This window comes from Suncus etruscus, chromosome 10 (genome assembly GCF_024139225.1).
Source record: "Suncus etruscus isolate mSunEtr1 chromosome 10, mSunEtr1.pri.cur, whole genome shotgun sequence".
NCBI classification, from domain to species: domain Eukaryota; kingdom Metazoa; phylum Chordata; class Mammalia; order Eulipotyphla; family Soricidae; genus Suncus; species Suncus etruscus.
Window position 1 is genome coordinate 104,151,794 of NC_064857.1, and position 15,762 is coordinate 104,167,555.

Consider the following 15,762-nt stretch of genomic DNA (forward strand, 5'->3'; position numbering starts at 1 on the left):
TCTCTCCAGCCCCTAATTACATTTGATGAATTATTCAAACCTTTACCTGCTTTAGAGAGTTGTCTAGTTGTCTCTTGATGCAAAGTTGATCACCTGAAGAGACATTTGTAGATATGTGTTAAATGAGTAATAATATGATTGCATACGTCCTATAAACAGTCAAAAATTGAGATCTTTCCACTACTCATTTTCTAGGAGGAATTTGGAAAACATTTTACCCTAGGGACATGATCCTCTCTCTGTCTTTTGTACATGCACACAATCTGACTGTATTGTACTAAGAACTTTGAGACTTTTTTTTTTTTTTTTTTTGCAAGATACACAGGAAAGGTCTTCTAGATTTTGAATTTGTTAAGGCTCTAGGTGCCAGGGGCCATGCCAGGTGAACGGTCACTAGGATTATCATCATCTGATGAGATGCTTTTTTTTTTCTCATCCTTATTTGAAGTTCACAGCCCTCTTTGTCTTCTTTAGGCCTTTCCTGGTAGCCGAGAGCAGAAGTAATGAGAAGACACCATGGACGCCCAGTCCCACAGCTCCACGACCACTGAGAAGAAAAAAGTTGAGAATTCTATAGTGAAATGCTCCACTCGCACAGATGTCAGTGAGAAAGCCGTGGCCTCCAGCACTACTTCCAATGGTGAGCAGTCACAGGGATTACCACCAGCCAAGCTTGCAGTCATTTTTATGTTCTCTGCATTCCTTGTGAATTGAGCATTTGCACCTGGACCAATTCTTATTCTATGAGAAACTGAAAAAAGCAAATGGGGCGAGATGGGGGCAGGTTTGGAAGTGGTCTCAATAGGCAGATTGTTTTTTTTTTTTTTTTTAGTACTTTCTCTTTTGGCATCGAGAAACTACATTTTCATTCAAATTTTCTAATTTAATGCAATAGCTTATTTATGATAGGAACTTCTTGTTTGGGCATTTTGGAAATCACCTTGATTCCTTTGGCAGGAGTTCAGAAATTAACATTATTTTTATCTGGCACACAAAATCTGAACTAGTGGAATGATTTGTTATTAGTTGTTATAAAAAATTTACAAAAGTTGCCTTGTCAAAGTGAGTGGCAGGATACCCCTCTCCCCCACCTCTGAGTAGATTGTGCTAGTATTTTAAAATTTATTAAAGATTGGGCTTTAAAGTCACACTGAGGCAGGTTTTACAGCTGGCTTATCAAATTTTAATTTACTTAATTGTGTTCAGAGATAACAGAGAGTCACTGTTTCTTCATGCTGGATTTTTTTTTTTTAATATTTGAAGCAAAGTGTTGAGAGGCATTTCAATTCAAGCATGGAACATTGAAAATAAATTCCAGAATTCCCTCTGGTGAAAACAGATTGAATAGGTTAATGTAACCTTCACTTCCTCTCCTCAATTTTCTACTCTCGTAGGCCATTAGGGATTTGGCTTTTTGGAGATTTCTATACACCTGGGCCTCCCTCCTCGAATTGTACTATTTTTTCCCCCCTGCTGGCCCTTTGGAAGAAGGAACTGAGATATTCTCCCTATATCTGGACATAGTGATGTGCCTCAGTCCATCTGCTTCTTCTCTTTCTGGGGGCTAAAATTTATTTCAAGAAGGATTTACCTGGGTTAAATTGCACTTATTTGTGGATGACTGGGGAATCGGAATCTCTTTTGGCAGGTGACTGTCTCCCAAGACCTTTCATGTGAAGGATAGATAGCTAGTAAAAGGGCTGTCCTTATTGCCTGTAGGGGAACTTGGAGTGGCCTGACCCATGTTGGAGTGTCCCGTCCCAGGAGAATGTGTGCACCACTGTCCATCACTATAGCTAATGAACCTAGTACTGAATTCATCCTGAGGGAAGTGGAATTCTGTATGACTGAGCTAAAATACTGGCTTTGTGTACATATGAAAATATGTCTGTATTCCTCCCTGTCTTTTAAGTCAGGATTCATATGGATTTACAGAAAGCCCATTTCCTCTTTATGTTACCCTTTTTCCTGGAAGTGGTGCCACGTAGGTAGATTTCAAAAAATTAAGTTTGAAGTCTAAAGTACTTTCTGAGTGTTGTGCTTCCTTTGCTTCCTCTTGTGTATAGTGTCTGTACTGGCTGTGCAAGTGGGGGAGATGCTGTTGTGTTTGTAACCTCCACCACCTACTGTCCTTTCTTTGAATGTTTACAGGGACAACAGTGGTGTGCTACGTCAGCTAGCCACATACCCCATACATAATGGCAGCATTCAAGGCCCAAATACTCCTTGACTACAAGGTTTTCGTCAGAAACCTGTTTAGGGTAATGTCAAGGGGTGAAGCAATAGTACAGAAGGGAGGGCATTTGCCTTCCACATGGCAGATCTAGGTTAGATCCCCAACATCCCATATAGTCTTCTGAGCACCACCAAGAGTACAGAGCCACGAGTAACCCCTAAGCATCACTTGTTGTGGCCCCAAAATAATACAAAACAAAAGTAACATTGAAAGTCCTGTAGCAGACTGAAGACCTCAGGCCAACAAGGAGCCATGTGATTCATAAAGTTAGTCAGGTAGCCTGAGGTAACCAAGGATGTGATTCCCTGAGCAATGCTTACCTCCTACCCCTATCAGCCTCTGACTAGGCAGTGCACATGTCCTCCAAAAGCCTTGACAAATGGGCCCTGTCTTGGGCAAAAGCTCTCATCAGTCATGTTTGGAGGGGCCATGCCAGAATGATAGTGGCCTTACAGATCCTGTCAGCTCTAGCAAATTTCCCATGTTCCTGTTTCTTCTAAAGAATTTACTCGGTTTCCTTTGGGAGTAACATAAAGTCTCCACCAAAGAAAAGTAAAAACGGTGTTTAAAAGATTGGATTGCAACTCAACTGGAACATTCCTGTAAACCAGCGAACACATTTCAAGACAAAAGTAAAATAAAGCCAATTTTTAAAATGCTATGCCTTTTATTATTTTCTATGCCTGTTTTAATACATAAGCAATTCTAATCATTGGAATAGCCCTCTTTACAGAGTTGTCTGAGGGTCTCTTGAACTAGTGCAGACACACTTACTAGTGCAGACCCAGTCCTGCTCAGAGATGGTTTCTTCCATAAGCTCCTACCTGGCTTCCAGCTCTCAGCCATGCACTGAGTTCTCCTCTGGGCTTGCAACCTATGCTCTCTTTGGGTTTTCGAGCTTGGTGGTGGTGGTGGGGGTGGGGTGTCTGTGTGTCAACTTCTGAGTGTGTGTGCTGACTGGTGCTGCTCTTGCTATGCCATCAGCCTGTTTCCTTCTTCCTTCCCTCTTGCCCCATTCTCCCCACTCCCAACATTTCGGAAGTGCTTGCATAGCTGCACGGAGGCTGTTTGCCAAAAGGAAATTAAAATCATTTGGCTACTGGTTCTAGGGGCTTCCTTTCTTAAAGAAGCTGTGAAACTCAGAGATTTGTAAATGGACAATGGAAAGTGATTTTAGCACTGAAAATTAAAAGGATTCTCTCTCTGCATTTTCTTTCCCATCTGCAATTCTCATCATTAAAATCGAAAACAAAACCAAAAAAGTTTCATTCTGGGTGCTATTAGGTTGACTTAATTAACTTTTCCAGCCATTCTGACTGCCATTTGTTCCTGATTGTGAGCCTCCCAGCCAAACCACGCACATTCCAGAGCATGTCCTTACAGATCTGTTTTCTTACTTGTCTCAGCTGAGTGTCTACTCCTTTAACAACATTCATATAGAGTTTTGTTTAAACACAAACACACATAATCAAAGGTAGGTTTCAGAAACCTTGACTAATGTATTAAGTCAACGTCTGCCTTGTAGCAGTGAGATGAAAAATAGGAGTGAAACACTTCTAAATCTTGGATAGGAAGAAGACAAGAAGCACTTGGTTTTTGGGAACAAACACTGTGCACATTTGTGTGGGAACCACAGTGTGCTTAATGGGATTGTTTTGGTGTCCCTTGGTTTAAGCTGAAAAACATTTTTTTAATTTTAATTAATTAATTTTTATTTATGGTTTTCTGAAAATTAAATACCGTTTCCTGAATATTTTGATGCATGTGATCTTTTTGGTGTCTAACAGGGTCTTTCACATGTAAAGTTTACATTCTGATAAACTACAATTATAGTTTCAAAATACGTCATCAACTGACCTGGTATGGGCTGATTACTTTCTGAGTAATATGTGTTTTATAATAAATAACTTTTCAAAAATCATGATCTCTCAATGTGTTAAATATCGTCATTATTCTATAATGCTTCCTGGGATGACTTGCAAATACTAACTTCTTACTTGAGTGCTTGGTTTCATTTTTGTTTTGATTTTTTTTGGAAGACTAATCTGATATTTTTCATTGTCTTACAATTTTATTTAAAAAAAAAATAAAGTAACTGGGGCTGAGAGATAGCACAGCGGTAGGACATTTGCCTTGCATGCAGAAAGATGGTGGTTTGAATCCGGGCATCCCATATGGTCCCCCATCCTGCTGGGGGCAATTTCTAAGCGTAGAGCCAGGAGTAGCCCTGAAGCATTATGGGTATGATGCAAAAACAAACAAACAAAAACAGTAACAAACAAAAAAAGTAAATATGTAGTGCATGATCTTGGGGGATCTTTAGTAAAATCTGGTAGTTACTGGGAATGTACCTGAAAGTGATATAAGCAGAAATTATTAGCCTAATGGTGCTACAATGAGAAATGGAAGTTGATAGATTAATAATAGAGAAAAAGTTTACTTTGATTCTTTCAAAAAAGTTCAGTGCTTTAAAAATGTGGGGAGTAGGGCAGGAGTGGGGCTTCAGTAGGGTGGGCAGGATCAAAACAATCTTTTAACAGAAAAGAGTTATGATTTTTTAAGTAAATTAATATGTAAGGAGTTCATTTTAACTTTTGTTGTTGTTTTTTTTTTTTGGGGGGGGGGAGGGGGTCACAACCAGCAACGCTCAAGGGTTACTCCTGGCTCTATACTCTGAAATTGCTCCTGACAGGCTCAGAGGACCATATGGGATGCCGGGATTCGAACCACCGTCCTTCTGCATGTGAGGCAAACGCCTTACCTCCATGCTATCTTTCCGGCCCCTATTTTAACTTTTGGTTTTGATACTTCCTGGTTTTCAGATCATTAACTGCTCAGCGTAAAGGTGTTAAGTTAGCTTACTTTAGTGGAGTTTGAAATTCATCAACTATTCTTTGCTTTTAATACTTGTCTTCTTAGCTTTTCTGGTTTTTTGTTTGTTTTTGTTTTGGGATTCACTCCCATTGGTGCTCAGGGGTTACTCCTGCTCTACGCTCAGAAATCACTTCTAGCTGGCTCAGGGGATCATATAGGATGCTGGAATTCGAACCACCATTGGTCCTGGGTTGGCTGTATGCAAGGCAAACATCCTACAGCCATGTTATCCCTCCAGCCCCCCTTTCTGGTTTTTAATTTTTTTGTGTGTATGCATACTGTATGGTGGTCAGAAGATACTTCTAGTAGGACTGGGGGACCGTATGGCCCCAGTGATTGAGCCTGGGGCTCCTATATACAAAGCTTGCATCCCTTTGAGCCATATTTTCAATCTCCCTTGACCTCTTAGTGGTAAAAGTATCTATTAAATTCTACTCAGGTATCACAGAGTCTCTGAGTCAAACACGAGTGTGCCTTTTCATGTCTCTTAGAATGTCCAGTTCCTATCCTGGCACATGATGGAGAGAATGGACTATGAGGTGAAATAAATGTCGCCCAGTTGGGTATTGGTTAAAAGCACCTACAATTTTGGTAATGTGAAACTTTGATCCAGTTCTGACAGCACCATGGACTCAAAGGGTGTCTACAAGAATTAACTCATCGGTTTCCTCATCTGTTTATCCAGATAACAGTTAGATCCACTCAAGTTCTATAGGAGGATTAAGCAAAGCACTGTCTGTGCCCTTGCATAAGTATCCTCCATGCGAAGAACTTTGCAAAGGTCAGCCATTGTTACCAGGACAAAGAATGGGATGAGTTAGCTGTTATGAACCCAAAGCAGAATTGAATATTTTTTGAAAATATACATTGGGTTTTAAATTAAGGAGAAAAATAACTTAGCAAAAGTACTTTTGAATTTGCTAGATTCTGAAAAATAGTTTGAGTTATTTCACAGTCCTAAATATGGCCAAGTTCACACATTTTAAGAAAAAAGGGGTTTTTAAGAAGGCAGATTTTTAATATTAAAAATTTCATATCTTCTAAATTTCTTTTATTAGAATAGAAAATATCTTTTAAAGAAAATTTATAATTTGTTTTTAAAACTGATCTTGATTATATGACAAGATTAGAATTTATATTTTCTTTGTTTTGTTCTAGCATAAGCATTTTTCTCTTAGTTATATTCATGTATGTCATATTTGTGTGTGTGTGTGTGTTTGTGTGTGTGTTTAGAATTAGACTTAAATGACTGGAGATATAGTAAGCTGCTTATTCTTACATACCACTAACTTGAGTTTGATCTCTGGCTCTGCATATGATCTCCCAACTACTGCCAGGGATTATTCCTTAGCACAGAGTTAGAAGTAGCCTCAGAGCACTGCTGAGTGTTCTCCAGAAACAAACAAACAAACAAACAAGTAGATTTTATCTATCTAGAACTATTATATTTCATTACTAATGATGAATAATCTAAGTTTTGTAAGTGCTTTGCTTTTCTAAACTCCAAATCAAATGTCACTGAATTCCTTCAATCTCTGTATTTTTACCTTGACTAAGTATATCACCTTTCCTGTGCTCACCCAGGCTTGAAAACACATTGTGACCTTTGACCCCTCCTTCTGAAGCTTCCTGTGTCCTATTAGTTTTGAAGTTCTGTTAGAATTTTCTCCGTAATTATTTATTTTTACACCCCTACAGCCTACCCTGTTCTACTATGCTTTTTAAAAATCTCACAACTGTTGCCCAGATGAAGGTGACCTTTATCCAATCACCATGTCTTGGTCTTTGCTTGTCTCATTCATGGGACTTATTTTGCAAAATCAATCTTTTTTTATTTTTTGTATAATTATACTTCAGGTACACTTTTTCAGAACCTTCAATGATTTCTAGATAATATAAATTCCAAGTCCTTTATTTAATATTTAAATATGTATCAATTTCTGAACCCGGTCTATTTTTCCATTTTAATATTCTACTACTATATTGTGCCAAGAATAAACTGTGGATACTTTAACACTGAAATTCCGTATTTTGTTTATTTATGATGTTTTCCCAGATAGTTCATGATTTTTCATCATCATGGCACATTCAAATTCTTCCCATATTGGGCTATTTTCTCAGTCGATTTCTGTCTTCATATATTCCGTGTCATTTGAGAAAATACTGTTTTTAATATAAATAATATATATAATTATTTATAAATATATAATATGTTTCTGTAATTATTGTTATAATTAATTAAAGTAATATAAAGAGTTTAGATTATAGAAAAATTGAGCTAAAAGTACAAAGAGTTCTCTATATCCCATCCCTTTTCCCCCACATTTTTCCCTTTTATTAACATCTTTCATTTGCTACAATAAATAGAGATAGATCATTTTTAACTGAATCCATAGTTCCTATTAATGTTTGGTCTTTGTTCAGTAAATTATTTTAAACATTTGCGGGTCTGACAGTCATATCATGTCATGTGTCTGTCACTTGAGTATTACACAATTCCTTGCTCTAAAACTTTCCTGTGTTCCATCCTTCATGCATGCCTCATGTTTGTTGCCTTTTAATTAAACTGTTTGAGAATAGTACCTAGTTTGCCTTTCTCCTACCCTCTTCTACTCTCCCAAGTTAGTGTTTGGTCCTGGTATGTTCTCAGAAGATGCTGAGTAATTCTGAACAGAGCTGTGCCTAGGACATGCTTACCACAGCACTGGGTGGTGGATGTCAGTCTCATTGGAACCCTAATTCTCTTGTTTGATTGCTGTGTCATCTTGGGCTAATTACTTAAAATATCTAAGGCTGGCCTCAGTGAGTACACAAACTTGTTAGCTATTACCAGTAATAGAAATAGGCTGTTCTGGATCTACTTTGGCAGGGTTTGATTCATTTTTTAAAGTTGACTTCATTCCTTTCAGCACAGCATTCTTGAATATTCTATGAAGCTTAAGGTTTAATATGATTGAGTGATTAGTGAAATAGACTCTAATAGAATACATTTAAAATGTGATGATCCTTGGGTCTTTGCTAAAGAGACAAGATATTGGGATCAGGAAACAGTATTTTAAGTTACTGGCCCAGAAATTAGCACCAGCTTAGATTTAAGGAATTAAATGATGTTGTTGGTTTTTTTTTTTTGGGGGGGGGGTGTCTAATTCCCTTTCATACATAGTCATTCAAATTCTGGAATGTCTTCTGTAATTCTCTGCCACTCTGTTTGTTTGAGAGCCACACTCTTCTGTTCTCCTCTGTAGAGCTATTAGATTTCTCTGATACTTAGATAAATCAGATACACATATCAATCCCATCTTGTCACCATTTTCCAAACCTGGAGTAAAACAGCCACAGCATGCTATGTTCTGCTTGTGGAAAATTTCTGGGTTGTTTTCAATTGCTTGTGATCAAGTGATGTGGGTTTTTCAAATTTCCAGAAACAAACTGGTCAGAATAAGAAACAGAAACCAAAGAACGGAAGCTTAAGGCCAAAATGAGGGTGGTGGCAGGACAAGCTTCCAAGGCGGTTATTCCTTTGGCTTCAACAGTTAGCTGCTTTACCAACCACTGTGGGATATTTTGATTGATTTCCAGGTGGAGCACTGGGCATTTGAGGATCCCAGGTAGGTGAAGCAGTGGGATGACCATGAAAGCAAAAATCTTATTTTTGTTTACATTGGACATTTTCCCAAGTATGCTTGCTATTGTTTTTATTTATTTCAAGTAATTTACCTTAATCATCTTTTGGGTTCTGAATTTTGACAAGTTCATAAAGCAGTGTAGCCATACAGTTCTAATCACCCATCCAAACTTTGAGAAATACTTGTTTTTTAAGCTCAGTTTAGTGATAATACCTTAAGGGTTGTCAGCGATATAGGAAGCACTAAAAATGTATTAGCTACTTGACATTATCCTTCATTCTTGGTTTTGAATATCCATGATTTTTTCAAAGGTCCTGATGACAATACCCCTAGGGTATTTGTGTGTGTGTGTGTGTGTGTGTGTGTATGTGTGTGTATGTGTGTTTAAATATATGTGGAATATTTTTGAAAACTGCCCAGAAATCTATAACCTACTCTTTCTACCAACTGAGTCCTTTTTAAGTGTTGGTCAATTTATTGTTCTTGCTTAAGCCAATTAAAAATGCCATTAACAAGGCAGCCATATTAATAAAGAGTTTTTGTTGTTGTTTTGCTACTTTGCATTCATTGCATTGAAAATATTAGAGTCAGGACATTTGCTGCAGCTATAACCTAGATGAAAAATATCAAAGCATTGCCTGTTACTTTTTTTTATCCTTTTCTTTCTTTTTTTAGTGACATAATTTTTTTCACATCACTTTTACAGAGAGGACTTTATTTCAGATAGGGGAAATCTTTATATAAAAGTCTTGCTAACCTGCCTTGGGCCGCTGTTTTTTCCTTTCTTGCTCTTTTTTTCCCCTCCTTTCTTTGACTCCTCTTTTCAGTCTCCCCACCCCCTTTAGTTGTAGAAAGTTGAGTTCTATCCCAATTATTAAATCTTAGGAGACCATTCCCACATGGTTCCGTAAATGGTAGCTTCATCCTGCGTTCTTTCATCTCTTCCCTTGCTCTCTGGCTTGACAGTTGAAAAGGTCTGACTGTGCCACACAATAGTTTGATTGGTTTCTCTGGGGGAGACTTTTCCCTGCCTCATCATTCGCCAGGCAGGTGGACCAGAAAGTCTCTTGATTCTTTTGTTGCCTCTCAAAGTCCGAGGTCTTTGGCTGAATAAATCCGCCGTCATGGGATAATTTGCTAAAAGGAGACTGAAAGATGTGAGAGAAAGCCTCACGACTTGGGTGCTGCATTAATGAAATAACGGGGCCTTGGAGTTTGCAATTGAAAAATCACCAGGAATGCAATGGGTGGAGACCAGCTTCTTGCATTTCCATAATCAACTTTTAGTTCTAGCATTTAAAGCACGTCGCTCCCTTTTGCTGGCCAGCCCGTCTGAATGTGTTTGCATGTGTACCCTATGTTTAAGGGGACAGTCCTGTCCAGCTGAAAGCCCTTTGGGCGCTGTGTCTAGTTAGTCATTAGATTATTACTCGTGGATGGAAAGAATTCCATATGACAGGACTAAGGTTGAGTTAACACAGGACGAAAAGTAATTTACAGATAGGCTGTCCCCAGCCATCTTTGTAGCCTCTGATAAGGTTTCATTTCAGAATGGATAGGCGACATTTCCACTTACGGGCCCATTCTGCGACACCTGTGATAACAGCTTCTGGATCCTAATTGAAATTGGTTTCAAAATGGATTTTCACTTTTCTCTGTCTGTGGAAAATATTGAATGGACGTGGAGCTGCCACAGAGAACTCCAGACCTTGGAAAATGGAGCAGGAAGCCAGGCTCATCTTTCATAACAGTGTCGATGATATGGCAGTTTTGTTATCTGTCTTATTAATGAAATCATTGATCACCTGATGAGGGAGATAATAAACTACATTCCACCAGTGTCCGGGAAGCTCAATTATATCCTAAAGGAGGGCAAACAACAATAGAAACAAAGTAGTGCGGGTCCCTTCAAACTTGCGAGCCTCAGAGTTCCCTTTGCAGAGCAGAACATGGAATGACTCCAATCCAAGGATTTTGAAATACAATAATCGATGCCACAATTATATTCAAGTACTGCCCTTTTGGACCAGTACAGAGAGAGTGACTCTCATTCCTACTGAAGACTCATTAAGTAAGATTCAGAAGCACATGGGAAATCCTGAATTAAGTGCTTTGTAATGGGGAGAAGGGGTGGGGGTGAGGGATCAGATCCAAAGATTGTCTGTTCCTCCCGCTGTGGTGGAGGGATTTGTGGCTCATCCTGGGCAGGGCTTGTGCGCAAGGAAGAGCAGCTAGAAAGAAAAGTAGTTGATTGTTCCTTGTGCCCTTAAAGCACTTTGGGAACCCTAGTAAGATGGGAATTAGCTTTGGATTTAACGAGGGGGCTCTATTGTTTGGTGTTTGACTGCTCTGGAATGTGCTCTCCAAGGAGGGGAGAGATGCTGGTGATGGCGGCTCGTGTTTCACGGTGAATTGTACTCCTAGGTGTTTCTCCATTTTCAGGGCCAGCAAGGATCAATTTGGTTTCATATGAGCTTGAAAGAGGAGCTGTGATCAAAGGCTTGTATGATGTCACTCATTTCTGGTGATTGATTAGGAACAGAAGTTCTGGAGAATTCTGCTTTTTCTTATAGTTCCAAGTTCATTAGTATCTGCCAGTAGGGTGATTAACTTTTAATCTGCAAAAATTACAAAAAAATGAATGATAGTGACAATACTGGTTTTTCTTCTAGATCTATGTATGACTGTTTTTAAATTGATTGGAACCATGGCTTCATTTTATAAGCAACAAGTATATTGCAGTGCACCAGGGAGATAACTCAACGGACTGGAGCATGCTTTGCATGCCAGAGGCCTGGGCTTGATCCTAAGTACTTTAAGGCCCCTGAGAACTACCTAGAGTGCCCCCCACCATTCCTCTTCCCAAGCACTGTGTAGGGACTAGCCTTAAGCACTGTATCTGTGATCCTTATTTCAAAAAGAAACAGGAAAGCAAATAAATAAATAAATAAATATATAAATAAATAAAAGAAAATTTTAAGAAAGAAGAAAAGGAAACTTATCTGCTTAGAAATAGAAATAAATATAAAAGGTACATTTTTTAATTCTAGGTATAAGTTGACTTAGTAATCAGGAGTGAAAACACACTGACTCCAAAACACTATAATCACATACAGGTGATTACATTTCTTAAGAAATACAGAATTTTATGACTTCTACATTCCGTTTAGTTATTTAGCATTTTTTTCTTTGTAAACCCCCCCTCCCCCCCCCAAATAAAAGCAACTGTCAAGACGTGACAAATCTTATAACTGGAGAAGGCGCAGCTGGAGAGGAAAGCAAACAAAACCAGAGAAGTAAGCTCTCTTTCTGCAATCACTCTGTACTGCTTTGTAACTTTCAGTCCACCCAGTCTAGGATTGATTGCAAAAGCATTAGAAAAAAAATCTGTTTTGGAAGGAGATAGATATAGCCCACGAAGAAAGGAAGGTCGAATAAGAAAGGAGAATGTAAATTAATATTAAAGTTACTGTTCCTTTCTGTGGCTTGCTATTGGTTGGCCAGAAGCTTGATGCTTATTTATAGGTAATTGTTTTAACTGAATCTTCTTGTGAAGAGCTTCTCAGTGGGATTGATACACATGCTTCTAGTCTAGGGTGAATATCTCTGGAGAAGAGATCATGCAAAGAAACTTCTGGGAGAAGATAGTGAGGCAATGATAGAAACCAGGCTTTATGGATGCCAGAGACTCACTTTCACAGAATGTTTTTGTTCTCTTGGCAGTGTTAGGAAAATGATCCAAGGTCTTTGTCTAGAACCAGGAGATAGAACCATAGGATAGAACACTGACATGGTCCAAATAATGAACTTCTAGCAATATGAACATTTTTTGATAAAATTTGAATTGCACATACTATTGGAGAGTTCTTCCAAGCATTTGAAGAACTAGAAAACACACAGTGGCCCATTTCACATTAAGTTTAAATCAAATCTCTCTTCAGGACTGAATGTTTCTAGGCTTGTTTTCAAATCCTGGCAAGGTTCAGGGCAATAGAAACATTTCTTTCCTATAAATGTTGACAGCAATTCCGGCGAAGGCTAACAATGTTTTATAAATAGAGTTTACTTAGCAAAACCATATGTATGTCTAGTGAAATAACCTCACATTTATTTATGTTTTGATTTATAGAAAACATATGTCCTGTGACAAAGCCTTTGGGCTCTTTCCCCCAATTAAAAAGAATCATGCCTGAAAAAATTAGCTACCATCTGAATGGGAGACTTTTTCACACAAATTCAAGGCACTTTGATCAGTTTTTCACAATTGAAATGATTTGTAATCCACCAGTTTGATTCAGAAAAACTGGATGAGGATTGGGAATGTTGTTCAGTAGTGGAACACTTGCCTGGCATGTATGTACGACTCCTACATTTCATCATGGCACAGAAAAGAAAACCAACAACAACCAGGTGAATGGAAAAAGAAGACAGGAGTCTGGGAAGTTTGCTCAAGATGGCATGTCTGGGTCCCAGTTTAATATTTTCTAGGTACTTCCTAGCCTCCTGAGCATTGCTGGGTGTAGCCCTGGTGGCCCACATTACAGCCAAAGAGGCACTGTTTCCTCCATCATATCAGGATTTATGAAGCTTAGATGGTGAAATGAACCAAGGATCAGGAAGACTGGACAATAAGAGAGTGGCAGTGTGTATGGTATTATAGCAGAAGAATCTCTTTGCCTTTCTTGTGTGTGATTGGGGCTTGCATAGTTCATTTTGGTTCTTTTAGACTTTTAGAAGGGAACTTAATTCTGTATTAGCCTTTTGCTAGGTGTTAATCTGACTGTCTGAAAGTATATTTCTCTTCTCTTTCTTTTCTTTTCTTTTCTTTTCTTTTCTTTTCTTTTCTTTTCTTTTCTTTTCTTTTTTTTTCTTTTCTTTTCTTTTCTTTTTTTAATTTTGGGCCATACCTCGTGATGCTCAGGGGTTACTCCTGGCTATGTGCTTGGAAATCACTCCTGGCTTGGGGGACCACATGGGACACTGGGAAGATGGAACTGCAGTCCATCCTGGGTCAGCCATGCCCTATCACTGCACCATCCCTCTGGTCCCTCTCTTTTCTTTCTTTCTAAATATAGATGATCAAGGAAGTGAAGGATAGGAAAGAAAACTATACTTATTGTCAAACAAGTGATGAACTGAAGATAGTATAGATATTAAGGCATTTGTCTTCCACGTAGCCAATCCTGGGTCAATTTCTGGATACTATGTAATGAACCTTCATTTCTGGGTGCAATTCCTAACGCTAAAATTTATTCTTCCCCACCCAAAACCCCAAACCAAACCAAAACAGATATTATTATACTAGCTGTGTCTTACTGCAAAATATTGCTTCATCACTATTCTTGACTAGGTCAATAGTTTTTTTTCCACTGCTATTGTATGCACTAGTGTGAAGGGAAAAATCAACCTTTAATATAAAGAAATTTTTACATTATATACCTGTACTTTAGTACTTGTACAAGTGTAAATTTTATATGTAAGTGCTAGTGTAATTTTACATTTTGTTTAACTTGAGGAACTTTTAAAATATTAGATTATATGTGCTTTTAAAAAGTCAAGTCTCTGTTTTTTATTTTTTGGTCTTGGCTTTTGGATTACACCTAGCAGTACCCAGGGATTGCTCCTGACTTTGCGCTTGGTAATCACTCCTGGCAGGCATGGGAGACCATATAGGATACCGAGTATTGAACCTGGGGCAGCCGTGTGCAAGACAAGCTCTCTGCCCTCTCCACTATTGCTCTGGCCCCATAAAATGTTAAGTTTTTATAGAAAATCTTTTTAATGAAAGCAGTGTCAATTTTCCAAGTCCAAAGAAAATCCAGGCCCTGGCTTCCTGCAGTAAGGGGCAGATGCATTGAGCAAGACTACCCTTGAGTCAGTGTCACGTGGCATGAAAAAGAAAAGTGCCATCTTTTCAACCAGGGGGGCTTACCTGGCTTACCTTTGAGCTTAATGAAAATAGATAACCCCATTGAAATGAGTGTATTTGGGGCTTTGTGCCATGTGTGCCTATGCCTTCTTTGTTCAGTTTGAAGAGATTTGTGACCCAGGACTTTCAGAGCCACTGGTCTATAGCAGTAGGTTTTGGAACTCTAATTTTCTTGGCGCTAATAATGACTGAATGATTAGATTTGCCTTTAGAAAGAATGATGATCTGTGATTTGAGGCCACCACTGCATCCTCACACAAAATGATAATCGTGATAGTTGTGGTTATGACCAAGCTTACTTTAATAGGTTGCACATTCAGAATTTCAGGTGTTGAGGGGGTGGCTCAGTGATGCATGCTTTGCATGCAGGAAGTTTAGACTGGATCCCTGGCATTGTGTGCTCCCCCGAGCCAGGAGTGACCAAGAACTTCACCAGGACTAGACCTTTAGCACCAGTGAGTATGACATCCAAATATTCCCTGCAAATAAAAGGAATTCAGAGTCTGCCTAATATCTTCAATAATATCTCTTTAAATAAGGAACTTGGGTATATGATTTATAGAGATATCAAAAAATGTTTCTATGGCATTCATTTTGAGTTCCCCAGAAATTTAGGAGACTAGTAAATGACAGGTAAGATAATAAATAAAAGCATCCTGATAGGCAAGTATTAATATAATCTAGGGTTGGAAAAGAAGTCTAAAATTCTCTTTAGGTCACTTTGTATAAGTATGTCACTTTTGAGAGAAAAAAATGACTGACTTGTTGGCATTTATTTCTTTTGTGTTTTTGGAGGGAGAACAAATTTGCCTATGCACAGGACTTATTCCTGACCCTGCACTCAGGAACCCCTGTGAGGGTTCTGGGGACCGAATGTGATGTTGGGCATTGAACTTGGTCCAACTATGTGCTAATGAAGGACCCTGCTTATTGTACTATCTCTTTGGCCCTGTTATTTTTTTTTTTCGGACCACACCCTTTTGATGCTCAGGGGTTACTCCTAGTGAAGGGCTCAGAAAATGCCCCTGGCTTGGGGGGACCATATGGGACGCCAGGGGATTGAACCACGGTTCTTCCTTGGCCAGCACTTGCAAGGC

The 15,762-nt window shown here is 38.7% G+C and overlaps 1 protein-coding gene across 1 annotated transcript in view; it reads left to right on the plus strand.

The window, feature by feature from the left end:
* Positions 1 to 481: 481 nt before the first annotated feature.
* The window catches only part of GLI3 (GLI family zinc finger 3), a 312,603-nt gene continuing 297,322 nt past the window's right edge, over positions 482 to 15,762 (plus strand). The window contains exon 1 of the mRNA XM_049781861.1: positions 482 to 640. Within this exon, the coding sequence (XP_049637818.1) occupies positions 517 to 640 (124 nt within the window). The 5' untranslated portion in view covers positions 482 to 516. The remainder of the gene's footprint in view (positions 641 to 15,762) is intronic.